Raw genomic sequence first — 26,781 nt, 5'->3', positions numbered from 1 at the left:
TTAATAGAGCATTAAAGGAAAAAATAAGGTTAGAATTTGTTAAGATAATTAAAGGATAGAAAGCAGAGGAAGATGGAAAGGAATTGCTGAAATAATTATTAGAAGTGGAATACAAAGAGGGAGGTGTGAGGAGGTCGCGGAAATAAGTGAGTGAAAGATGGGATAATGAAACTGTTTGATTTATTTTATTGTTTTTGTTTTGTTTTGTTAATTTAATGTTTTGCATTGTCTTTTTTTTTTTAGTGTTTAAGTTTCTGGAAAAATAATAAATATTATTTTTTAAAAAAGAGAGAATTAGCTGTGGGATCCCAGAGCGGGTAGTCCAAGCAGGAGATAACCAGAGAAGGGACCACTATGGTGAGACAGTCTGCGGGCAGAGAGGGTCTCATCCTGCGTACCAGATGGAGCTGGTAAAACAGCTGCCCTGGACACAGAATTGACCTGCGCCTCCATAGACAGCTGTGAGTCCAGAATGACTCCCAGGCTGCGCACCTGGTCCTATGATTCAAGACACTATTCAGAAGTGGTGACTGTTCTGTTCCAAGGCTTCTTCATCCAACTGAGTCCAAAAATCACTCAAGATGTGCAAAACCCATGAAGTTATGGAGAAATCAGCAGGGCCGTTTAAAGGTCAAAGGGCCTCTGAAGGCATGAACACCCTTCCCTTAGATTGGGGCACTCCAAATTATTAATAATAATAATAATAACAATTTATTTATACCCCACCCATCTGGCTGGGTTTCCCCAGTGAAGCTGAACTACAACTCCCATCGTCCCTGGCTGTTGGTGCTGCTGGCTGGTGCCATCTCTAGAGGGTGGTGGACTCTTCTTCCTTGGAGGTTTTCAAGCAGAGGTTGGACGGCCATCTGTCATGGATGGTCTAGTTGAGATTCCTGCATTGCAGGGGGTTGGACTAGATGACCCTCGGGGTCCCTGACTGCTCTGCGATTCTACGATTCCCAGGGCTTAGGTTCTTCAGAAGCTCAACGTCGCTGAAAAGCTGAAAGGCAATTTCTTCGCACGCAGTTGCCGCCCCGCATTCAAACAGGCACCCAAACAGCACCGGCTTGCCCTCCTCCTGGCACACGGCCAGGTCCGAATACCCACTGGGCCCTTTGTTCAGCACCCACGGAGTTTTCCAGCAGCCCTTCTCCAACGGAGAGGTGTTGAGGTAGATGCCCAGATCCAAACGCTTGTGGCTGTTTGTGGGGTGGGAGAAGACCAGCCACGACTTGGCGCTCCTCTTGCGAGGGGCCGAGGAGGAATCGACACTCAGCAGACATGCCGATTCGCCTGCGCCTTCCTCTAGGCCACGATCCGAGGGTTTCGGCGCCGGGGAGAAACTCACCACACTGCCCTGGCACCCGTGGGGCGGCTCAGGCAGCTGCTTGCAAAGAAAGGACTTCTGGAAATGGCCTCCGTTATCGGCGCTGAAGGCCTCAGCGCGGCAGCGGCTCCAGCCCGAATGCCGGGCGTTGACGTACAGCAAGCGGCTTCCGTCCTGGCGGTTGATCTCGGCCATCTGGCACTCGGTGGCTCGCAAGTCCTCGAGGAGCCGGCCCCGCGCCCAACTGCGCCCTCCGTCGTCACTGAGCAAAGCGAAGCAATAGGGAGCCACGCAGCAGAGCGGGCAGAAGCAAAAGCAACGTTTGCGGGTGCGGTACGCGTACGCCGGGACCGCCAGGCGCCCAGAGCCGAGCTGCACACCGTGGCCCGGCCCGACGGCAAAAGTGGCCCACTTCCTCCGGTCGCCTCCAAACATCTGCCTGGTTAAGTCCACCGCCCGGCTCCAGGTGCGGCCGCCATCTTGGCTGGAGACGTAGCAGAGCTTGGCAGCGTTCCTCCCCGTCGCAATCTGCCGCCGGGCTGTGACGTGGTCCAGAACGCAGATGAAGAACAGGTAAGTGGCTCCGCTCTTCTCCTCGTGAACCGGGCAGGGGTTCATGGTGCGGTATTTGGGGAGGGTGGCCATCGGCAGGGGCTCCTGAGGACCCCACTGGAGAGAAGAAGAAGAAGAGTTTGGATTTGATATCCCGCTTTATCATTACCCGAAGGAGTCTCAAAGCAGCTCACATTCTCCTTTCCCTTCCTCCCCCACAATAAACACTCTGTGAGGTGAGTGGGGCTGAGAGACTTCAGAGAAGTGTGACTGGCCCAAGGTCACCCAGCAGCTGCATGTGGAGGAGCGGAGACGCGAACCCGGTTCACCAGATTACGAGTCTACTGCTCTTAACCACTACACCACACTAGGTCTGAAACAGAGACGGGACAAAAGGGTTTGCTCTCGGGGTGACGTCTCTGCACACTTGACATCCGACTTGGAATCGTTACCATTAATTAAATCTGCATACCTTCCTTCGTCTGCAGATCTCAGGGCGGATCACAAGATGTAAGTTAGCGGATTCAAATGTATAAAAGGTAAAGGGACCCCTGACCATTAATAATAATAATAATAATTTATTATTTGTACCCCGCCCATCTGGCTGGGCCTCCCCAGCCACTCTGGGAGGCTTCCAAGAAAGATTACATCAAAATGTCACACATTAAAAACTTCCTTGAACAGAGCTGCCTTCAGATGTTTTCAGGTAGTTGTTTATCTCTTTGACATCTGACGGGCGGGTGTTCCACAGGGCGGGCGCCACTACCAAGAAGGCCCTCTGCCTGGTTCCCTGTAGCTTTGCTTCTCGCAGTGAGGGAACTGCCAGAAGGCCCTCGGAGCTGGACCTTAGCGTCTGGGCAGAACAATGGGGGTGGAGACGCTCCTTCAGGTATACTGGACCAAGGCTGTTCAGGGCTTTAAATGTCAACACCAACACTTTGAACTGTGCTCGGAAACGTACTGGGAGCCAATGTAGGTCTTTCAAGACCAGTGTTATGTGGTGTTGGCGGCCATCCCCAGTCACCAGTCTAGCTGCCACATTCTGGATTAGTTGTAGTGTCACCTTTGGTCTTAGCTTGACATACATTCCTTCCTTCCGCCCTTGCCTCATCACCAGCTACTTGGCATCGCCCCAAGCCCCACCCACTTCTAAAGGAGATGGGGGGAGTTGCTTCAGAAAGCATTCCCCCCCATACATAGTGTGCAAAGCACCTCCCCGCCTTCATTAAACAGCTTACCTGAGCTGCCTGCCACCCTGCTGTCACGCTGGAGTTGGTGTGGCCGCATATTGGCAGGACCATGAACTGCTGCGTGACAACAGCCTTACATTTATTGTATATAGTAAGAAAGTAAAGAAACGTGCAATGAAGAATAGCAGCGTTACGCTTTCTGCTCCTGGCGTTACCTGAACGGACGTTCCTTCCTTCCGCCCTCGCCTCATCACCAGGAACTTAGCATCTTCGTCCCGGGGGGATGAGCGCTCCTCTGCAAACGCCAGGAAGGTGGACTCAGAGGGCAGGTAAAGCAGTGCCGGGATGCGGTAGGTGAGACCCCCTTGTTTTGTCTGGCTGAAAAGAACCACCTTCCCAGAGGCAGCCTGAGCCTCGGCCATTATTTTCTGGGCATGCAGAAGTATTTGGGGAGGAGGGAAGGAGGGAGATGAAGAATCCAATTAGTTTGTTGCATCACCTGAAAGGTCCTATCTTCCTTTATAAACCTGACCAGGTGCCAAGATCCTCCTACCACCAGCCCATATTCCTCACCAGGTGGAACTAAAAGCTAAGTCGCACTCAGAATCCACTGTCTTCCTTGATTCCCATAAGTATACAAATCCTGGATTTGCACCCTGTAAGGGACATTTTGCCTCCAGGACTCCGACCTGGAGAAATTTCACACTTCTGGCCGGAACCAGTCCGGGTTGCAAATCTGCCTGCCGACATGTACTGAGCAACCAGTAGTTAATTGACAACCTGGGAAGAAAACAAACCAAACAGACCCCACCACCCAATCACGTCCAGTTTACAAAAGCTTCAAATCTTGGTCACTAGCAAAAGATTCCTGCTTGCTAAAGGTGACCAGTAGGCTAGTTATCACCAGAAATAAATAATAATAATAATAATAATAATAATAATAATAAAAGTAAATTTTATTTATACCCCACCCTCCCCGGCCAGAGCTGGGCTCAGGGCGGCTAACAACAGTAAAATTACAGTAAAAACATAATAGGGGGCGGGAACAATTTAGAATACAGGTTAAAATGCAATTTAAAATGCAGCCTCATCAAAACCATAAGGGGAGGGAAACGTAAGGGTCAGACTGAGTCCAAGCCAAAGGCCAGGCGGAACAGCTCCTGTCTTGCAGGCCCTGCGGAAAGATGTCAAGTCCCACAGGGCCCTGGTCTCTTGTGACAGAGCGTTCCACCAAGTCGGGGCCAGTACTGAAAAGGCCCTGGACCTGGTTGAGACCAATCTAACCACATTGCAACTTGGGACCTCAAAAGTGTTGTTATTTGTGGACCTTAAGGGGCATACCAGGAGAGGTGGTCCCGTAGGTACGCGGATCCTAGACCGCATAGGGCTTTAAAGGTCAAAACCAGCATCTTAAACCTGACCCTGTACTGATCTATAGGAAGCCCTCTTTAGCCAAACTGCAAGCCTTACATGCATAAGCTGCTTTATAGAGTCTCAGACTATTGCTCCACCTAAGCTCAATACTGTCAACACGGACTGGCAGCAGCAGGAATCACAGTTAAAGAATTCCTGACAGGGGGCCATTCAACCAGCAATGTTTCATCTATTATTGCACCCGTGCACAGACGCGGGTTGCGAACGCTGCAGGTTGTGAACATGCATCCCACACGGATCACGTTCACAACCTGAACATCCACTGTATTTGTATATATATATAGCTCACAATAAATATACTGCACTGCACTGAAGAACCTGGAACTCTGATCATTTCTGTTAAAGCGCAGCAGAGAATTCGCGACAGTGTGTGTGTGTGTGTGTGTGTGTGTGTGTGTGTTTTGGGGCAGGATCAGTACCTTGGTATTGGGGAATGACTTTTTAATTTTCTACTGGGTTGCCACATTTCAAAGTAAAAACCAGAAAAACCTGAAAGTTGTTGAGCTCTCTTTAGACAAAAGCCTGAAGTTTGACATATGGCACTCCTACTTCCCCAGTTAAAATGGCATCCCTGATCATTATTTCCACGGTAAGGAACATTTCCAGGAATCAAACTCTTGCAAGATTTCTCCCAGGAGACAAAACAGCAAGTTTGGGCGATGCTTTATCCAAGTTGCAAGCTCACCAGCTGCTATTATTATTATTATTATCATTTAAGTTGTGGGGAGATCCTTGTCCTAAATCTCTACCTCTTTGGCTCTAGGCAGAAGCCGCCTCTTCTGTCTAAAGGACTGGGTTTCCACCACCCCCTCCCGTCACTGGCAGAAGCGTTTTGAAAACAGGAACTCGGCTGCTGAAATCCTCAAGCGCTTTCTCCGAAAAGCGGCGAGAAAAATGCCTTTTTCCTTAAAAAAAAATAATGCATTGCAAATATTGCAACGTTCCTAAGCGGTACACCTGAGATTGCATCACATCCTTTTTTTGCAGGAAACGGGGGGGGGGGGGGCAAAAACACGACTCTCTTTGGATTTCCAGCACTCATCCTTCCCTCCTCCCCTTAAAAAAAAAATAAAAAAAAAATCCTGATGCGAGGAGGTCTCTTCCAGGGGACTGAGATCGATCTTCCTCCCTGGGCAAACTTCTGCAAAAATAAGTGGGGCTGCGGGAGACGCTTCCATCTAGGGCGGGGGGGTTTATATCCCCACCCCCATAAAAGAGATATATTCCCTAGTTTATATTTTACCCCTTTAAATGCATCACACTGTCCCCTCCCATCCTTTCATGGAGCTTCCCCTATTTTTTTTGCGGGGGGGGGGAGGATAATTATGGGTTTTCTCTCCCTGGGATTTTCCTGCAACGTCCTTGCTGCATCACTCACCGTGCAAAGGCTTTTCCAACTGCGCAGGTGAAAGGGATACAAGCAGCGGCGCCGGGAGAGGATCGGTGCGCAGGATCAGCTCCCTGGATAGGGCGCAGGGCCAGATCAGGATTTCCTCCTCCTCCGAAGCACCGCCCCTCCTTTAGCCACGCCCACTGAGCATCACTCAGCATCCCAGAGAGAGACATCCCACAGCATCCCTCCTGCGCCATTCAGAACGCAGACCCGTGGGAAGGTTTGCCCGTGGGAAACGCTCGCGGGCCTTTGCTAACTTTGCCTTTGCCTCTGCCACCCGCCTCCCGTTGACAATAGCCTAACATTACTTTAGCTCCTGCTCAATTTATGTACATCAAGCTGTTAGCAAAGGCACTGTTGTTTTTTAAAGTGATAATACTAGGCAGAAGTAATGCTTACAAGGATTTTTTGATGCTCATGCGTTAAAAGAATAAACAGATTTATTGCTCCAAACAAAGCTACGCGGAAGCAAAGAGTATACTGTACAGTGGTACCTCGGGTTACATACGCTTCAGGTTACATACTCCGCTAACCCAGAAATAGTACCTCGGGTTAAGAACTTTGCTTCAGGATGAGAACAGAAATCGTGTTCCGGTGGCACAGCAGCAGCGGGAGGCCCCATTAGCTAAAGTGGTGCTTCAGGTTAAGAACAAACCTCCGGAACAAATTAAGTACTTAACCCGAGGTACCACTGTATATGACATTTTAAAAAATTATTCTTACCATGGTAGGCGGCAAGGGAATCGACCATTTTGCTTCAACCAAATGTGCTCCTTCAACTACCGTGGTCTGTTCTCTTCCCAGGTAAGTAGAATAATTTTTTAAAACCATGACAATATTTATGCTGTCCTCGTGTTCCACATCTGCACTGACGCTGCACATAGCTTTTCCTTCTGGGATCTCGTTCAGTCTTGTTTCTTATTTCTTTCTTTATTTTTTTTCCATTTAAAAAGGAACAAATAAACCCACCCACCCAAACTATTATGTAGCTCAGAATCACAGCCGGATTTAGGTTTGATGAGGCCCTAAGCTGCTGAAGGTAATGGGGCCCTTTATATATCCAGCTGTCCTTTGTCAACAACAAATTGTAGCTGTTTTTGGTGTTGAATATAGGCTATATGTCAGGGGTCGGCAAACTAAGGCCCAGGGGCCAGATCTGGCCCAATTGCCTTCTCAATCCGGCCCGCGGACGGTCCGGGAATCAGCATGTTTTTACATGAGTAGAATGTGTCCTTTTATTTAAAATGCATCTCTGGGTTATTTGTGGGGCATAGGAATTTGTACATATTTTTTTTTCAAAATATAGTCCGCCCACCATAAGGTCTGAGGGACAGTGGACCAGCCCTCTGCTGAAAAGAGTTTGCTGACCCCTGCTATATGGTAATTTATGGACCTCATAGGTATCTAAAGCCACCTAAAGGAGCAAACCAGTGATATTTTAGGGAGCAGGCTAGCAGGCGGGACCCATGACTTACATCATAGGAGCCTACACAACACAAAACACTGTTGCTTCGTATAGGTTTTATTTAAATTTTTTTTATCTTATATTTTGGAAATGTACATCTAGTTTCCCCCCCCCCTTTTTTTAGGGGCCCCCAGGAGAGTGGGCAGCCCTAAGCTATAGCTTGTTTAGCTTATATGTAAATCCGGCACTGCTCAGAATGCAACCATCCTTTGTGTGTTAACAGCCGCACTCGTATATTATGAGCTGGCAGCTTATAATATACAGGGTTACGCTGGAAATGCTGGGGTGCGATTCTGCTTGTTTTAAGGCTGATGGGTTTTGCGGGGGGAGGGAAGCAGGTAAGGAGGGTGACCATCAAGTTTCCTAGGCTGCCATCTGACCTAGCTTGTGCTAACTTTCTTTCTGATGCCCTTAGGCAGGGGTCAGCAAACTTTTTCAGCAGGGGGCTGGTCCACTGTCCCTCAGACCTTGCGGGGGGCCGGACTATATTTTTTTGGGGGGGAATGAACAAATTCCTTTGCCCCACAAATAACCCAGAGGTGCATTTTAAATAAAAGGACACATTCTATTCAGGTAAAAACATGCTGTTTCCTGAATCGTCTGCGGGCCAGATTTAGGGTTGTAAAGACTGCGGAGAGAATAATTGGGCACACTCTTCCCACCTTGGATCAAATCTACGCTTCCAGGTGCCATAAGAAAGCTGCAGAGATAGCGCAGGATAGTGCGCAGCCCGGAAATGATCTCTTCCAGCTTCTGCCTTCTGGAAGAAGGTCCAGGGTTATAAAGACTAGGACTAGCCGCCTGAGAAACAGTTTCTATCCAAATGCGATTTTGGTTTTAAACGCAGTGTAAGGTAGTATCTACGGGAGTATATTGTACCGTATTTAAAAACGGGGTATCAGAGTTTTTAGGGGGCTAACCAGGCTGGGATAGCTGGCTTGTTAGTTTCTGAATGCCTGGTGTAGATTTTCAATTTTGTTGTTCTGTATGGGACAATGACAAGAAAGATTATCGTATCGTATTATCGTATCGTATCGTAGAAGGCAATTGGGCCGGATCCAGCCCCCAGACCTTAGTTTGCCTACCCTGCTCTTAGGCTTTCTGAGCTCATTCTTTACTACTTCTTCATCCTTTGAGAGAGGAGACATCTTTGTATCTCTCACCTGCTGAGAACGAAAAGCAGGCATCAATCTTTGTGTCTCCACCTTCATTGGTTTGAACAAGGCTCATTCCTATAATAAAGCATGCAATTCTTTTATCAAACTAGGCATACATTCCTTCCCTGAACTGAGAGATTCAGGGTTCATTCACACTTCCAGTTGCCCCACAATTTTTAGGCAGAGTTCTGAGAGCTTTTCATTTTGTTCCATCTCTTTCCCTGGGAAAGCCTGCCGATGTCTGTGTTTGTTCCAATTCAGCAGTAAACATCGGGTTACATATACTTCTCTGACTTTTTGCAATGCAGTTATTGTCTATTTCTTGTTTGTATATGTATGTGTGTGTAAATCTATTTTAGCATAAAAGCTATTTAAAAGTACATGTTTTAATGCACACTGAAATATGCCTTTTCATAAAGATGTATTTTTTTAAAAAACAAACTGCACATCAGAACAGAAACAGAACTGAACTCTTGAATAAACATATAAGGCAAAATGGATGGAAATCAGAAGGCGTCTGATCTGATCTGCCCATCCCTTCATGTAACAATAATAATAAATTTATATAAATAATAATAATAATAAATAAATTAATAATATAAATAAATAAATAAATAAATAAATAAATAAATAATAATAATAATAATAATAAATAATTTTATTTATACCCTGCCCTCCCCAGCCAAGACCGGGCTCAGGGCGGCTAACACCAGGTATAAAACAATTGATTCAAATACAACTGAAAAACAAGATTAAAACACAAATGCAGCCTCATTTCAGTAGAAACTCAAATCAAAAGCTTTTGGGGGATGAAAACGTCCAATCTTCACCAAGGCCAACTATCCAGACTGGTCTTACGTGGGCCAAAGAAAGAGGTTTAGTACAGGCTATCTCCCCTGATGAGCTAGATTTCCAGATACGGGAAGTAGTGTTGTTGTTTTTTAAGGAGATGAACTGCAACAGGAAGCGGGAGAGATCTGAGGTGGAGCATGGGCAGAGCAGTTATCCGAAGTTATCGCCAGCACGTGTGCCAGGACTTCATACAGTGCCACGCGGAGCCAGAGGCAGGAACAGCATGCAATACAAGATGTTGCTACACTAAGCAGAATTGAGTAGGATCACGCTATCCCCCACAAATAAGAGGGACAGAACTCACAAGCCACAAGCCTTTGGCCAACATGGTGCCAGCCAACCTGTAGGCCGGCACATGTGATATGTAACTTTAAGAACTGGTGCTAGAGTTTACTCTTTTTCATTCCTCCTCCATTCCCACCCTCTTTTCCTTGTGTGTCGTGCCTTTCAGAATGCAAGCCTGAAGACGGGATCTGTGTTAACTACAGATCTCCGTAAGCCACTCTGGGGGTCCAGACCATGAAGAGAATTATTAGTTAATGGCAATTAAGAGTAATAGAGAAATTAAGAAATGCAGAATAAGTGATAAAGAACGGAAAATCGTCAGAGGTGGTTAGACGGACGTCTAAAATATTGTATAAGATAAGAAGTTATGTTAAATGAATGTTGGAAATGATATGTAAAAAACCCCCAATAAAAATGTATATATATAAAAAATACTGTAGGTAAGTAAATGTAAATATCAGTAAAATGATGGTGGTGGTAATAATAATAATAAAATAATAATAATAATACAGTGGTACCTCAGAAGTTGAACGGAATCTGTTCCGGAAGTCCAGTTGACTTCCAAAACATTCAGAAACCAAGGTGTGGTTTCTGATTGGCTGCAAGAAGCTCCTACATCCAATCGGAAGCCATGTCGGACATTCGGGTTCCAAAGAACGTCCGCAAACTGAAACACTCACTTCTGGGTTTACGGCGTTCAGAAGCCAAAACGTTCGACTCGCAAGGCGTTTGAGATCCAAGGTACGACTGTGATGCTAATAATAATAATAATAATAATAATAATAATAATATTTTCTGTTTTCTAGCACTGTTGATCAAGACAAATCAGAAAGCCATGAAAGGCCACCATCTTGTTGCCATAGGAAAATGAACCACTGGGCCCAAACTGAGCGACATCTTGCAGGAGTCAGGGAACAGGATACTCAAATAACCAAAAAACACACATCTGGGAATGAGACAGACTTATTTCAAAAGCAGCTCCTTTCTTTAGAAGGCACGGAAATTTGTGTGTGAGACAGAGAGCTGTTGTGGACATTTTATGCATCCGTCCTAACAGGCTCAAGACATCTCTATTTTGCACAGTCGTGCTGGCTGTAATTTTGGTTTGTTTTGCAATGAGGCAACCACCCTCATTCATCGTCTCCCTGAACTACAGACTTGGGCTCCATTCTTTAGGCATCCTCCCAATTTCTTCACTTTCTGCACCCTTCTTGGGCAGAAGTGAGGGGAAGTCTATAAACTCAGGGTTTCAGCGTAGTTGGGGAGAAGCACATGGTGCCCCCACCGCAAAGCTAACAGAAGATGCTGAAACTCCTGGCTTTGTCATTTGCTGCGAACCCATAAGTCCCTTCTCTATAATAAATAATAATAATAATATTTTTTTATTTATACCCCGCCCTTCCCGGTTCGGAAAACCGGGCTCAGGGCGGCTAACAACAAATTTAAAACACTTAATTGATGCAACAAAAAAAAAACAGCATAAAATACAGTATAAAACATGAATAACAATAAATTCAGAATTCAAAAATCAATTTAGGGGGGAAATCCATCCAATAAGCATTAGATGATCACCAGGGCTAGCTGGCTAAATTAGTCCTAATTGGGCCAGTGAGGAGACCAGACGAGAATTAGCTGTGGGATCCCAGAGCGGGTAATCTTCATAAAAAGGGGAGGGGGGGGAGGAAGGGGAATAAAAAGATCAGGCTAAGTTCAAATTGAAAGCCAGGCGGTATAGCTCTGTCTTACAGGCCCAACGGAAGGAGGTTAAATCCTGCAGGGCCCTGGTCTCCTGGGATAGAGCATCCCACCAGGTCGGAGCCATCACTGAGAAGGCCCTGGCCCTGGTGGAGGATAGTCTGGCTTCCTTAGGGCCCGGGACCTCTAAACTATGGTTATTCATGGAAGTTAAGGTCCTCTGCGGGGCAGACCAGGAGGGACAATGAGATGACCTGCTCTAGATCTGTGTCTCTGGGCCTTTAACACCCCACAGAACCTGGAAGCTCAAGGGCTTAATATGTTTCTTTTAAAAAAACTATAACATATACATTTCTGCATATTTAAGAACCCCCCACTAGCACATCAGTACAAGCACTTCCTTGCTTTTGGGGCAACTCTGATCTTTTCCAAAATTACAGACGTCCAAGTTTGATATTTGAGAAAATAAATGGGAGTCCTGGTTAAAGATGGCCCTAGTATGAAATATTATGGTGTTCAGACTGTGGGGCCCTGCATCTGGAAACAAGGATGCGGGAGCTGGAGCCAGGATAAGACCTATGGGAAATGTCAGGGGGTGCGTGAGAGAAATCGCCAGCATCTAAGCTTGCATAGCCCTCAACCGTCCCATTTTAGCGAGCGTCTTTTGCTCTTATGCTTTCGCGCAAGTGCTCAAGCAAAAAAATGATGAGTGCCCATTCTGGTGCCAAAAATCCCAGAGGGTATGGCATTGCCCATCCGTTTTTGAACTTTGAAAAGTTCCTCCTTTCGTGTACAGAAGTAGAAGGCAGCAAAGGCAGCAATAAGCCGATTCTGAACAATGGAGTTCTGTTTATATATCATTTTAGGCCCCAGGACATGGAAGGGCAAGACGTATCTTGTGACCAACAGGAGGCAGCCGTCAGCGATGGTGAAAGAGAGTCCCGAGGTAAAAATGAAAGAAAGAAATCACAACAACCTTGAATTGTAGACCGCCCCTTTCGATTTATCAATATAATTACGCAGATGATGCAGTACAGTGGTACCTTGGTTCTCAAACGCCGAAAACCGGGAAGTAAGTTTTCCGGTTTTCAGACGTTTTTCGGAAGCCGAACATCTGTTGGCTATTGTTTCTGGGATGCCTGCACCAATCAGAAGGTGCACCTTGGTTTTCGAACATTTCGGAAGTCAAATGGACATCCGGAAAGGATTAAGTTTGGCGCTTTTGTTTTTGCTATTTGTTTTGCGTTTTTGAGGCTTTTTTGGTTAATTTGTTTTTGTGACTGTGTGGAACCCAGTTCAGCTACATTGATTGTGTGACTGTGGAAATGTATAAAAATCCCCCATCCAAACAATGACTATCATCATTGCAGGTAAGAATTTTTTTTTTTATATCATCTACAATACCATCTTATTTATTTTATAGTACAGTATGTTGATTATTGATTTCATTTTATAGATCAATGGTCTTGTTAGATAGTAAAATTCATGTTAAATTGCTGTTTTAGGGGTTGTTTTTAAAAGTCTGGAACGGATTAATCCCTTTTGCATTACTTTCTATGGGGAAGCACGCCTTGGTTTTGGAACGCTTTGGTTTTGGAACGGGTTAAGTTTGAGAACCAAGGTACCACTGTAATTCTTTTTTGTTTAGCTACTTTCAAGGAGGCAGAAGCGAGGGCCTGTTTATCGTCATCCCAAAACGACGGGCGTTTTCCAAAGCCTGCACGGTATAATACTATGGCGGAGACATAGGAGAGCCTGGCGGGAGAGGCAAGCGAGGGCACCCACATTTTCTGTCCTGGGGTGCTAAACGTCCCTGAGCACCTATGCTTCCAAGGGAGTAGAGGGACCACAGCAGCTTTCCCTCACGTTCCTCAGGAGCTCGACACCCGTGAACAGTTGGAAGGCGATCTCCTCACACTCGCAGGACACCCCACACTCAAACAGACACCCAAACATCACCGACTCGCCCTCCTCACACACGGCCAGGTCCGAATACCCGCTGGGCCCTTTGTTCAGCACCCACGGAGTTTTCCAGCAGCCCTTCTCCAACGGAGAGGTGTTGAGGTAGATGCCCAGATCCACGCGCTTGTGCCTTTTTGTGGGGTGGGAGAAGATCAGCCACGACCGGGCGCCCTTGAGGGGGGCCGAGGAGGGATCGAGACCCGACGACTTGGCCCCGTCTTTCTTCCGGCCCAGATCCAACGGCTCCAGCTGAGGGGAGAAGCTCACCACGCTGCCCTGGCACCCGTGGGGAGACTCGCACAACTCCTCGCACAGGGAGGGGCTGACAAACTGGTGGCCGTTGTCGGTGCACAGCGCCCCGACCCGGTAGTTGTGGAGGCTGCGGGCGTTGCAGTAGAGGACCCGGCTGTCGTCCGGGCACGACAGCTCGGCCACCTGGCACTCGGAGGTCAGCAAGGCCTCGAGGAGCGGGCTGCGCGACCAGCTCTGCCCGCCGTCGTCGCTGTAGAAAGTGAGGCAGTGGGGCTTGATCCAGCACTCCAGAGGGTGCCCAAACAAGCGCTTGTGGATGTAATAAGCGTACGCCGGGATCACCAGGCGCCCGGAGCGGAGCTGGACGCCGTGGCCCGGGCCGACGGCAAATGTGGCCCAATTGGTCAGCTCTCCGCCAATGACCGCCTCGGTCAGGTCAGTCGCCTGGCTCCAGGTGCGGCCGCCATCTTGGCTGGAGACGTAGCAGAGCCTGGCGGCGTTCCTCCCCGTGCTGATCTGGTGCCGTTCCGTGATGTACTTCTCCACACAGATGAAGAAGAGGAAAAGGGTGCCGCTCTTCCTCTCGAACACGGGGCAGGGGTTCATGGTGCGGTGGTTGGGCAGCACAGCTGTCTCCAGAGGTTCCTGAGGACCCCACTGAAATACAAAGCAGAGGATGAGTTAGAGCACGGGTAAAGGTAAAGGGACCCCTGAGCGTTAGGTCCAGTCGCGGACGACTCTGGGGTTGCGGCACTCATCTTGCTCTATGGGCCGAGGAAGCCGGCGTACAGCTTCCGGGTCATGTGGCCAGCATGACTACGCTGCTTCTGGCGAACCAGAGCAGCGCACGGAAACGCCGTTTACCTTCCCGCCAGAGCGGTACCTATTTATCTACTTGCACTTGACGTGCTTTCGAACTGCTAGGTGGGCAGGAGCAGGGACCGAGCAACGGGAGCTCACCCCGTTGCGGGGATTCGAACTGCCGACCTTCTGATCGGCAAGTCCTAGGCTTTGTGGTTTAACCCACAGCGCCACCCGCGTCCCTTAGAGCATAGTCAAGCTTTTAATACCTACTGTCCACTAATGCATCTTTCTTGATGGTAAAATTTCCTTACCGCCCACCAGTGCTCGATGGAATGAGGATTCGGCTTGTGCCGTAGAACCCCCTACCGCCCACCTAGAATCCTGAAACGCCCACTAGTGGGTGGTAGGGACTGTTAGAATTCCTGCTCCATGATTGCAGTCATGGGACTGTTGTCTTTCACATGACGGTATGTGTTTTGACTCCACAGAGTGGGAAGTGATGGAGACAGGATATTTGTGTTACTGCGTTGCGTGAAGTGGGACTATTGTCCTTTGTTCTTTCTCTATCCGATGCTAGAGAGAGAGGGAGCCATGTTGCAGTGCTCTGTGTGTGTTAATAACAACAACACCACCACCAACAACAATAATATATTATTTATACCCCGCCCATCTGGCTGGGTTTCCCCAGCCACTCTGGGCGGCTTCCAACAAAACACTAAAATACAATAACTTATTAAACATTAAAAGCTTCCCTAAAGAGGGCTGCCTTCAGATGTCTTCTAAAAGTTTGGTAGTTGTTTTTCTCTTTGACATCTGGTGGGAGGGCATTCCACAGGACGGGCGCCACTACCGAGAAGGCCCTCTGCCTGGTTCCCTATAACCTGGCTTCTCGCAGTGAGGGAACCGCCATTAAGGCCCTCGGCACTGGACCTCAGTGTCCGGGCAGAACGATGGAGGTGGAGACGCTCCTTCAGGTATATATGTAAATAAAGTAGATTAGCCAAAATGCTGAGTTGCTGAGGTCTGTTACGCATGATGCACAAACTCTGTGGATCCCTAAGTGTGCCGGTGTCGGTTGGCATCGGTCGCGGTGATGTTTGGGTTGAAGAAAGCTTTCGAAGCTCCCGAACAATCGACCAGGAGGGAGAGAACATGCCAGTCGGGCATGTGTCTCTGCCAGGGTCCTACTCGAGTGTAGGATGAGCTCCTGACAGAGACCAGGTTGACAACCCCTGAGTTAGAGAGTAAGCCCAGATATTTCCCTCTCTTCGCTGTGGTGCAGTGGTTAGAGTGTTGTACTAGGAACCAGGGAGGCCGGGGTGCAAATTCCCGCTCGGCCCAGGAGTGGACTTACCAAAATCACAAAAAAATCTATTTATGTATGCAGCTATGGCTGCACGGACAGTATTAGCACAATATTGGAAAGAAGAAGGTGTCCCAGCTAAAGAAGATTGGCAAGTTAAATTAATGGAGTATTTTGAAATGTTTAGGGAAGTTTTTAATATTTAATGCTGTATTGTTTTTAACACTTGATTGGGAGCCACTCAGAGTGGCTGGGGAAACTCAACCAGATGGGTGGGGTATAAATAATAAATTATTATTATTATTATTAATATTATTATTATATAAATGGCAAAACTGACAATGAAATTAAGGGGAAGAGACGACAACAAATTCAATGAAGAATGGAAGATGCTTATTGCATATATACAGGAGCAGAGTACACAGGTTAATACATTAGCAGGGTTTTAAAAGTACTTGTAATTTTACAATGAATGGATAATAGGTGATTTAAATATGTTCCAAATTTAACAATGGACATCCTTGTCTGAGGATAATCACACTTTTTGCTGAGGACCCAAGTGGCATCCCAGCGCTCGAAAAAGGCTTTGTGGTTTTTAATTTGGGAGTCAAGCGCCGTTGGAGTGAGCACACCATCTATTTTCGGGTGGCTTTAAATAGAGGTTTAAATTCCACTCCCTTCTCGAACTCCCCGCAGGCTGTGTGTTCAAAGAGGGCAGCACTACCCAACACTCAGACCTCAACCTATTCCTATATACTGTACTTTCGGGGCTGTCTTCCCCATAGGCGCTAGATGGGTGGGGCACCCGGGCGCTGGGCTCTCAAGGGCACCAGGCCGAGAGTCTGGGGCCCAAGAGTTGAGTCTGGGGAAGAGCCCGCCCGTCGGTGGAAGTGCCTGGGACTGGGCAACCTGGCGCCGCATATACTTAAGACAGCCCTGCGTACTTTTCCATCTATAAGACGCCCCCATGTATAAGATGCCCCCTATTTGGGGGGACTCAAATTTTAGAAAATGGGGGAGATGGCACAGAGTTGTTGAGCTTTTTTGGAGGGGGATTTCCCAAGGCTTTTGAGCTTTTTTTAAAGGGGGGATTGCGTCACTAAATCCGCCTCCTGTCTGTCCCATCACTGGTGACCAGAATCTCCAGTGGCAGAGAGTTCCACAGGACTGGGACATTTGACACTAAAAGCTAGGTTTATTGCTGCTGTCAGATGAGCCTCTCTGTCTCGGGGAATGACGAACAATGCTCCTGCAAATGATCCCAGTGATCGAGCTGAGATATCAGGGTTCTGGTGATCCCTGCGGTATCCTAGACCGAAATTGTTCAGGGCTTTGTAAATTAATACAGTTGAAGAAAATGAAACTTTCCAGAAGGAAAGCATTTCGGTGGCTTGGATTTGGAGAGGACAGAGCTTAGAGGCATTGCCTGGATATTGTTTTTTTAAAAACAATCTCAGACTTGATCCCTGGAAAAGTGATGCAGGATTAGCAAATTTGCCCTTTTTCTTGTAGGAGTGCCTGCTTGCTTCCGCTATCATATACCGGGACTCAAACCCAAACCCCCAGTGTTACCAGGGCAAGTTCCCAGCAAGGCTTCAAGTTACTTATTGAGTCAGCGGCAAAAATATACACAGACTGGAACAGCTGTCAGTCGCTCAGCCTGACTGGCAAGCTGTTAACCCTATCTTTCCATTCCTTTTTTAAAAATGTGGGCAGAAGGCATATGGAACAGACTCTTCATAGCCACACGTGGAAGAATCTATGTCATATATCTGTTGCTCATGAAGTCAGGGACCCAAACGGGACAATTACTTGAATTACTTGATCCGATTGTTGCAGCCTCAAATCCAGTCAAATTTATCTGAATTTAGGTTTTGTCTGAATTTCCTTGTACAGTCGTTACCTTGGAAGTCGAACAGAATCTGTTCCAGAAGTCCTTTTGAATTCCAAAATCTTCGGAAACCAAAACGCGACTTCCGATTGGCTGCAGGAAGCTCCTGTAGCCAATCAGAAGCCGCGCCGGATGGTCGACTTCCGAAAATGCTTCGAAAACCGGAACACTCACTATTGGGTTTTGATCGTTTGGGAGCCGATTTGTTCAGGAGCCAAGGCATTTGAGATCCAAGGGACGACTGTTTGTAAATTGTTATTAGCAAAGACCGTAGATTTTTTAAAAATCTAGTTCCATGTGTGCATATCATTATTATAAATACAGGGTTGTACACAATGGCATAATGTAATTTGGGACAAAGCACTTTCTGAAAAGAAAGCGAAATACAACAAAAGAGCTTTAAAGGCACTCTCAGGGGAAATCTATATATATATATAAAATGCAACATAAGCACAGAAAATTGGGAAACACTGGCCTGCAACCACTGCAATCGGAGAGCAGCTTTTACTAAAGGTGTCATTGGCTTTGAAGACGCTCGAACTCAGGACGCAAAGGAGAAACGTGCTAAGAGGAAGGCACGCTTGGCAAATCCACACCATGATCAACTCCCGCTCGGAAACCTATGTCCCCACTGTGGAAGGACGTGTGGATCCAAAATTGGCCTCCCCAGTAGGGTTACCAGACATCCCAGTTTCCCGGGGACAGTCCCCGGATTTGCGAATAAGTCCCCAGACAAATTCCATCCCCGGAATGTCTTAGCAGCCAGGAGCAGTTGGCTCTGGCTGGCTTCAGGAGCTGCTGGGAAGTCCCCATATGATGGTTGTGCAGGGGCTCTAAGTTGCAGCTTCCGGGCTGCCTCCGCCTTCCCTGACCCCAGCAACTAAGCTGTGAAGGGAGGCTTCACGCTGCCTATCAGAGCTTGCGTGCAAGCAGGAGGGGGCAGGGATCTCTCAGTTAGGCAACGGGAAGCCTCCCTTCCCAGCTGGGGGACTTGCTTCAGAGAGCATTTCCCCCCATTAGACATAGTGCGCAGAGCACCTCCCCACCTTCATTAAACAACTTACCTGAGCTGCCTGCCACCCTGCTGTCACGCTGGAGTTGGCAGGCCCATGAACTGCTGCGTGACGACAGCCTTACATTTCTTGTATATAGTAAGAAAGTAAAGAAACGTGCAATGAAAGAATAGCAGCGTTACGCTTTCTGCTCCTGGCGTTACCTGAACGGACGTTCCTTCCTTCCGCCCTCGCCTCATCACCAGGAACTTAGCATCTTCGTCCCGGGGGGATGAGCGCTCCTCTGCAAACGCCAGGAAGGTGGACTCGGAGGGCAGGTAAAGCAGCGCCGGGATGCGATAGGTGAGACCCCCTCGTTTTTTCTGGCTGAAAAGAGTCACCTTCCCAGAGCCAGCCTGGGCCTCGGCCATGTTTTCTGGGCATGCAGAAATATTCTAGGAGACGGGGAAAGAAGTGAGCTTGAAAGCCAGAACTTATTTAGTTACATTTCCTTTTAGCGCGCCTGCGCTTCTAGCAGAAGCAGAAACCTTCAGATCGGTCCGGTTGATTTGCTGACACAGCTTCCATCAATACATTTCGGTTACAAAGGCTATTGTGCTTTGTATTGCGCCTGTGTGAACCTGCTACTTGTGTTCTTGCGATAAGTGTTTTAGCTCCTCTCTTCCCAAAGTGAAATACTTTCTCAGCAGTTTCTTAACAGTTTATTAAAGAGATAGGCTACTAGAAGTTCCCTTTTCTTGGTAACTCCCAGGGGTCCACAATATCATAATTTGGGGTTCCCTTGGGGTCCCCCTACAACTTGACTTAATTTAACAAAATAGTTTGGATTTTGAATAAATGTGCAGTTAGTTGTTACTGTTTTGAATTTCACCGTGCCATTATCTCCCATAGCGGGCCGTGCAAACCGCTATTCTGGATGATGTTTTTTGCAGGGTACCAGGTACTGTGTATGCATTTATGAAACCAAGCTAGAGAATGGCCCCAAAAGATTTGGGAGCTGATGATCTAAACTATCGATCCTTCATTGGAACAACCAGCCAGCTCCAAAGTTTAAAGCTTCCACTGTTTTGTGGAAGTGAGGGGGCTGGAGACTAGAGGAGAAAGACCACCCTCTTTCTGGAGAGAGAAGATGCAAAAAGTGAGGAGGGGCACATTTTACCCTTTGGGGAATAGGCTTTAAAAAAACCACACCTAATTATTGATTTGTTTTTAATATACACCCACCCACTTCTAAGTAGTCTAAATAATAATAATAATTATTATTATTTTTTATTTATACCCCGCCCTTCCCGGTTCAGAAAACCAGGCTCAGGGCGGCTAACAACAAATTTAAAACACTTAATTGATGCAACAAAAAACAGCATAAAATACAGTATAAAATGTGAATAACAATGAATTCAGAATTCAAAAATCAATTTAGGGGGAAAATCCATCCAATAAACATTAAAATATTAAAAAATATGATAGAATTAATATTAAGCCAGTGTGACTAGGACAGGGTTCAAATCCCCATTTGGTCTGTGAATTCTCAGGTGACATCAATAAAATGCATGTTCATAATATGTGCGCATAAACCACACATCTGAAAGACGGCTAGCTCTGTTCTTTGGTTGCCTCTGTTCTCAGACCGGGGATCGGACCTTGATGGGGAGTCGGGCTGTAAAAGCCAACCCCAGTTTCCTTATAATAACCTCACAGGGTGATTTCAGACCCATTATTCCCTTCCAGGCTCGCCTACCTCACAGGGTTGTTTGTGAGGATCAAATGGGGGGGGGGGTGGAGAAGAACCCCGAACACCACTTTGATCTCCCTGGAGGGAAAGGTAGGGCGTTGATGCAACAAACAAATAAAAACAAAACCAATAAGTTGCTATTCCTGTCCATGAATTACTCCACTAAGGGTGATGTCTAACTAAGATGTGCTCAAAACAGTCAGACCCATCGACTTCAATGGAATGGCTGGTTTGGTGCATTGATTCAAATGGGCCCGACTCTGCATATTACTAATAAAGGATGGTCACACAGTCTATGGCATGGGTAGGGAAACTAAGGCCCGGGGGCCGGATCCGGCCCAATCGCCTTCTAAATCCGGCCCACGGACGGTCTGGGAATCAGCGTGTTTTTACATGAGTAGAAAGTGTCCTTTTATTTAAAATGCATCTCTGGGTTATTTGTGGGGCATAGGAATTCGTTCACCCCCCCCCCCCCAAAAAAATATAGTCCGGCCCCCGACAAGGTCTGAGGGACAGTGTACCAGCCCCCTGCTGAAAAAGTTTGCTGACCCCTGTACTGTATGGGGCTTTTTGTTTCTGAACTTTGGCAGGTACAACATTTTACTTTTAATAGTATTCAAGCTGAAGGTAATTTTAATTTTTGATGTGGTGGGTAGAAGTAACTTCCTGAATAGTATTCAAGCTGAAGGTAATTTGCAGATGAAAGAAGGGGGAAATGATTTTTTTTTGAAATAGTTAATAAATGTGCAAACACCAAATAGATAAGAGGTAGAGATCCAAATTTAACACTCTAAAAGTAGGTAGCCATTTTAAAAAGTCGTCAAAGGATTTCAGCTCCAAAGGTGGACTGACTGATTAGGGCTCTGATATGTTAGAAAGAGAGAATTTCCCTCTCTCTTTTCCTCATAATGCTAGTGGATTGGCGTGAGATTCAGGACAGCCAAATGAAAATACTTTTTTCACATGCTGCATAAATGAGTCATGAAATTCTTGGACATAAGATTTGGTGGTAAAAAATAAAATAAGGGATGGTCAAGAATCTTTGACAGCGGGGAGAGGGATTTACGGCTACCTCTGCTACCCTAAGTAGGGGCCCCTATTCCTGGAGGTCTTCATTAAAGGGTGTGTGCAGGGCTGGATTTAGGTTTGATGAGGCCCTAAGCTGCTGAAGGTAATTGGGCCCTTTATATGTCCAGCTGTCCTTTGCTCACAACAAATTGTCCCTGTTTTTTGTGTTGAATATATGCTATGTGGTAATTTATGGACCTAATAGGTATCTCAAGACATTTGCACATGACAAAATATGTATTTTATCAACGTAACTGTTGAACTGAAACACAATTAAGAAGCAGCATATTAATAGCGCAATACAATTAATAATTATATTAACAGTGAAATACCGTATTTTTCGCTCTATAAGATGCACCAGACCACAAGACGCACCTAGTTTTTGGAGGAGGAAAACAAGAAAAAAAATATTCTGAATCTCAGAAGCCAGAACAGCAAGAGGGATCGCTGCACAGTGAAAGCAGCAATCCCTCTTGCTGTTCTGGCTTCTGGGATAGCTGCGCAGCCTGCATTCGCTCCATAAGACGCACACACATTTCCCCTTACTTTTTAGGAGGGAAAAAGTGAGTCTTATAGAGCAAAAAATACGGTAATTATTAAGCTCCAACTTAAAATTTTTGTATTCATAACAAACTTAATGATGCAAACACATTTGGCAATAACAAAAGTTCCTTGAGAAACACAGTTTACAAAGACTCGTAATCTAGTCTCTAGAAACTTGCTATAACATGAAACAATAAATATAGGATGCAAACTACTAATAATTATAAACAGCAGAATGTAGGCACCCTATATATAGAAATGAGGAAACCAGTGATATTTTAGGGAGCAGGCTAGCCGGCGGGGTCCATCGCTTACATCACAGGAGCCTACACAACACAAAACACTGTTGCTGTATGTAGCTTTTATTTTATTTGCTTTTTAATCTTATATTTTGAAAATCTACATCCAGTTTTTCCCCCCTTTAATTTTTTGGGGGCCGCCAAGAGAGTGGGGCCCTAAGCTATAGCTTATTTAGCTTATACCTAAATCTGGCACTGATTGCATGCCCTGCGCTGCCCGCTTCCCCATCCATCCATCACTCACCGCGCAGCGGATTCCTCGCAGTGCATAAAGACCCAGCATGGGGGGTTGGGGGGTTGGGTTGGGGGTTTGGGAAGCGCGATCCGCAGGCGCAGGATCCGACCCTGCAAGCCGAGGAGAGAGAAAGAGAGACCAGGAGACGCGCTTCCTCGCCAGCGCGCACAGCCCCGCTTTGGCAACATCTAAGCGCAACTTGCAACAAGAAATATAAATATAAATAAATGCTCGGCAGCTGCTTCCACAGGCTGCCAGCCAGCCTGCTGGGATCCGGTTCCCCGCTTGGCCAATCAGGGGGAGGGATCTCTTTCAGAAGCCATAGATTTAGTCCATGGAAAATGATGGCGAGCAGCTCCAGCTTTTTGCAAAGAACCAGAAGGAAATTCAAAGTCAACCCGCAAGCTGGCGGCAGCGTGTCAGTCTACCCTTTTTCTTTCTCCCTATGCCCCATGCAGATGAGCAAGAGGCAACGTCAGAGTATGTTAAATGAGCCATTTATGAATTCTTAATGGATAGAAACAATTAATTGAGAGCTAACATTTTACCGAGAGACACAGCTTTCATCGAATTGTAAAGAAACCCAATGGTCCTTGATTGATTGATTGATTGATTGATTGAATTTATATAGTCCAGCCCCCTGCAATGAAGGAAGCTCAACACATGGTCTCCCATCCCCTTTGAAACCACGCCAGATACTGCTTGTCTCTGCAGATGTTATACACTTTTATTGCTGCATCACTAGGGGGCTTGAATAATGGCGGGGGTGGGGGAAATATTTCTGTACAGCCATATAATAAAATACTAGTGTGGTGTAATAATACATAAAACACAATTTACCAAAAAAGAAGAAGGTGATGGGTTAAGCAAAGTACAAAATAAACACCTGCAAAGGTCTGTTAGCATTTAAAAAAAGAATTTAAAAAGAATGTCAAAACCAGGGGTGCCTGCAAAATCTCTTTCTTATACAGTGTGACTGGTGGCACTCTATATATTTTTTAATCCATATGAAAATACCTGTTTAAATCCATTCACAGTTCAGTTAAAAATACAGACTGTATTCAATTCTCCACCATCCCTACTCAAGATGTCTGTCACCCCATTTGGTGAAGCAAGACGGCCGTGTTAGATACTGTTTGTTTGAAATCTTGATGTTGGGCAGCTGAACAATGCAATAAAACAAGGGATGCCCACAAAAATGAGTTTTTAGCCTGCCTGTTCCTGCAGGCTTTGGGGCGGGGCGCAAACCTCATGATGCTTTCCCCTCCTCCTGTCCCAGAGAAGAAACCAGTTTTTCTCCTAACCGGTAGCATGAAAAGGATTTTTAGATTCATCACATGGCGTTGGGCCATACAGCGTGCGTTCCGCATGCTACGGTTTTTGATGTATGCAAAAACCCCTCCAGAAAAAAAGAAGGAAGCGGGAAACGGAACTGACAGCAGATCATTTTATTTAAACACATTCCCTGTAGGCTATTGTTCGTTAACAGCTTCCGCTTTTATTTCACCACATGCTCACAGTGCAATGTCCTGGGATTTGGCTGGCGTTGGTGCCAGAAACTTGGGCAATACAGCTGGACCAAGCAAAGGCATAGATGGTGGGCAACAGGGAATGTGCCACTGCTTTAGGAAAACAAGCCAACTTCATAAACAACGTTTTGAAGTTTGGTTGTTTCAGTAAAGCACAGTTAAGGCCAACCACAGTTTCTCGAGGTTCAAACACAGGAAACAATAGACAAATGGAAACGTCAACTTCCAATCTCCTCCTCATGGCTGCACCAGGGAGGGAAGAAGGTTGCTGAGAAGGCTTGTTCAAATTTGGCTGAGCACAATAAGACCTTACTGTGAAATGGACAAAGGCACCCAAGGAAAACAGCCCATGCTGACATCACTGCTAGCTTAAAAAGCAAAGAAAGCTCTTAGCTAGGGTCGCCATATTTCAAAAAAGTAGAAACCAGGACAGCACCGAAATTGGGGTTTGTTTAAAAATAGCTCAGCAAAGTTGCTTGCAGCCCTATCTTAGCATCCTCTTTGAGGGAAGCCATGACAGTTAAAACTGGTAGAAAACTGATATACATTTGTAGCGTTTGACACATAATACATTCCCAGCCAAGCTGAGTTCATCCAACATAACAGAAGCACAACAAATTGCAGCAGATTGCAAGCATTTTCGCACAAGAGTTCAAAACTGAGTATAAAGATTTTGGCACAAAGGTTTGGCATAGGCTCCAACATTTAGTCCCGTGCAGGCCCAGAAGGCTCAGAGTTAAATCTCCGGCGTCTCCAGATGAGGCTGAGAGAGAGAACTTTGCCTCAAACTCTGAAGAGCCACTGACATTCAGTGTAGACAATAACCATCAACAACAATAATAATTTATTTATACCCCGCCCATCTGGCTGGGTTTCCCCAGCCACTCTGGGCGGCTCCCAACAGAATATTAAAAACACAATAAAAGATCAAACATTAAAAGCTTTCCCAAACAGGGCTGCCTTCAGATGTCTTCTAAAAGTCTGATAGTTGTTTATTTCCTTGACATCTGATGGGAGGGCGTTCCACAGGACGGGTGCCACCACTGAGAAGGCCCTCTGCCTGGTTCCCTGTAACCTCACTTCTCGCAGGGAGGGAACCGCCAGAAGGCCCTTGGAGCTGGACCTCAGTGTCCAGGATGGATGATGGGGGTGGAGATGCTCTTTCAGGTCTACTGGGCCGAGGCTAACTAGGCCAATGGTCTGACTCTGTGCACAAAGTACTATTCGGTTCTCGTCCCAGTCTTTCCAGGACCCTTGGGACACTCCTCAAGTCCTTGAAGAATGGCAGGGTGTGTAAAAAAATGGCCCCGGTATGAAATTGTCTGGTACCCAAAAGTTTTCCAGCTCTCTATATATCAGGAGCGGGGAACCGCTTGAAGAATATGCCTATACAGTGGTACCTCGGGTTAAGTACTTAATTTGTTCCGGAGGTCCGTTCTTAACCTGAAAATGTTCTTAACCTGAAGCACCACTTTAGCTAATGGGGCCCCGTGCTGCCACCGCACAATTTCTGGTCTCATCCTGAAGCAAAGTTCTTAACCTGAGGTACTATTTCTGGGTTAGCAGAGTCTGTAGCCTGAAGCGTATGTAACCCGAGGTACCACTGTATAGTGTGTACACACACACACACACACACACACACAGTATAAAAATATTGTTAAATAAATAAAAATGAATTTTAAACCCCGCCTTTTGCAATGATGGAGGCGTGGTGCTAAAGGGGTACGCATCAGCAGAGATCATATCACCAAAACCCAGACTTTCTGTAGTCTGAGGAAAGATGAAGGAGCCTCAGGGAAAGTACAGAATGCATCTGCCAAAATTTTAAGTGAATGAAACGACACCTTTCCACACTAACTGTTGAATATGGAAGCACTGAGTGTCTGAGTGGAGCAGGTGGTTTTCTGTGCTCTTCTAATGAGGTAAGTTTGGAGGACCCGATTGTTGTTAACTAGAAACAGCGACGATTTCCGAAGACCTACACCTCAGTTTTGTAAGCCCATGACTTTACCAAGATGTGCAAAAGAGTAGAACAGGCTTCCCCAACCTCGGCCCTCCAGATGTTTTTGGCCTACAACTCCCATGATCCCTAGCTAGCAGGACCAGTGCTCAGGGATGATGGGAACTGTAGTCTCAAAACATCTGGAGGGCCGAGGTTGAGGAAGCCTGGGGTTGAATGAGCAGGTTCTGTCCTTAGGTGCTAATGGTGGTCTCCAACACACTTATTCCATTAGTGTAATTAATAATAATAATAATAATAATAATAATAATAATATAGTATTTATACCCCAACCGTCTGGCTGGTTTTCCCCAGTCACTCTGGCGAATTCCAACAAAATATTAAAAATACAATAAAACCCAAATCAATGGGTTGGCAGAATTCCCAAAACAGATTTAGGACATGCACAGGGGGGAATATCCCATTGCACAGTCCTTGTACTACAACTACAACAACTACTACTAATTTAATTATTTATACCCAGCCCATCTGTCTGGGTTTCCCAACAGAACACTAAAAACAGAATAAAATTTCAAACGTTAAAAACATGGAACAGGTGTGTTGGACGCCGCTCAAGTTTTGCTCAAACTTCTAGGCTGCTGAAACGAGAGGGGGGGGAGGTAGGGGGGAGAGGGAGAGACGGAGGGGGAGAGGGAGAGAGAGGAGGGAAGGAGGGGGAGAGAGAGGGAGAGGGAGGGGAAGAGAGAGGGGGAAGGAGGGGAGAGGGAGGGAGCGGAGGGGGCAAGAGAGGGAGGGGGGAGAGAGAGAGAGATAGAGGGAGGGGGAGGGAGGGGAAGAGAG

The 26,781-nt window shown here is 46.4% G+C and overlaps 1 protein-coding gene across 1 annotated transcript; it reads right to left on the bottom strand.

The window, feature by feature from the left end:
• Positions 1-692: 692 nt before the first annotated feature.
• LOC308476332 (uncharacterized protein) lies at positions 693-22,731 on the bottom strand. Its single transcript, XM_081003876.1, is given in 6 exon segments — positions 693-1,996; positions 3,285-3,491; positions 3,493-3,504; positions 13,175-14,221; positions 18,779-19,009; positions 22,462-22,731. Coding segments are annotated over 6 exon segments (2,619 nt in total). The 5' UTR covers positions 22,501-22,731; the 3' UTR covers positions 693-913.
• Between the last annotated feature and the right edge of the window lie 4,050 nt (positions 22,732-26,781).

The sequence above is a fragment of the Podarcis pityusensis genome, assembly GCF_964106645.2.
Source record: "Podarcis pityusensis genome assembly, chromosome: 4".
Taxonomy (NCBI): domain Eukaryota; kingdom Metazoa; phylum Chordata; class Lepidosauria; order Squamata; family Lacertidae; genus Podarcis; species Podarcis pityusensis.
Note: the sequence above shows the minus strand (reverse complement) of the source record. Positions and strands in the feature narration are given on the sequence as shown.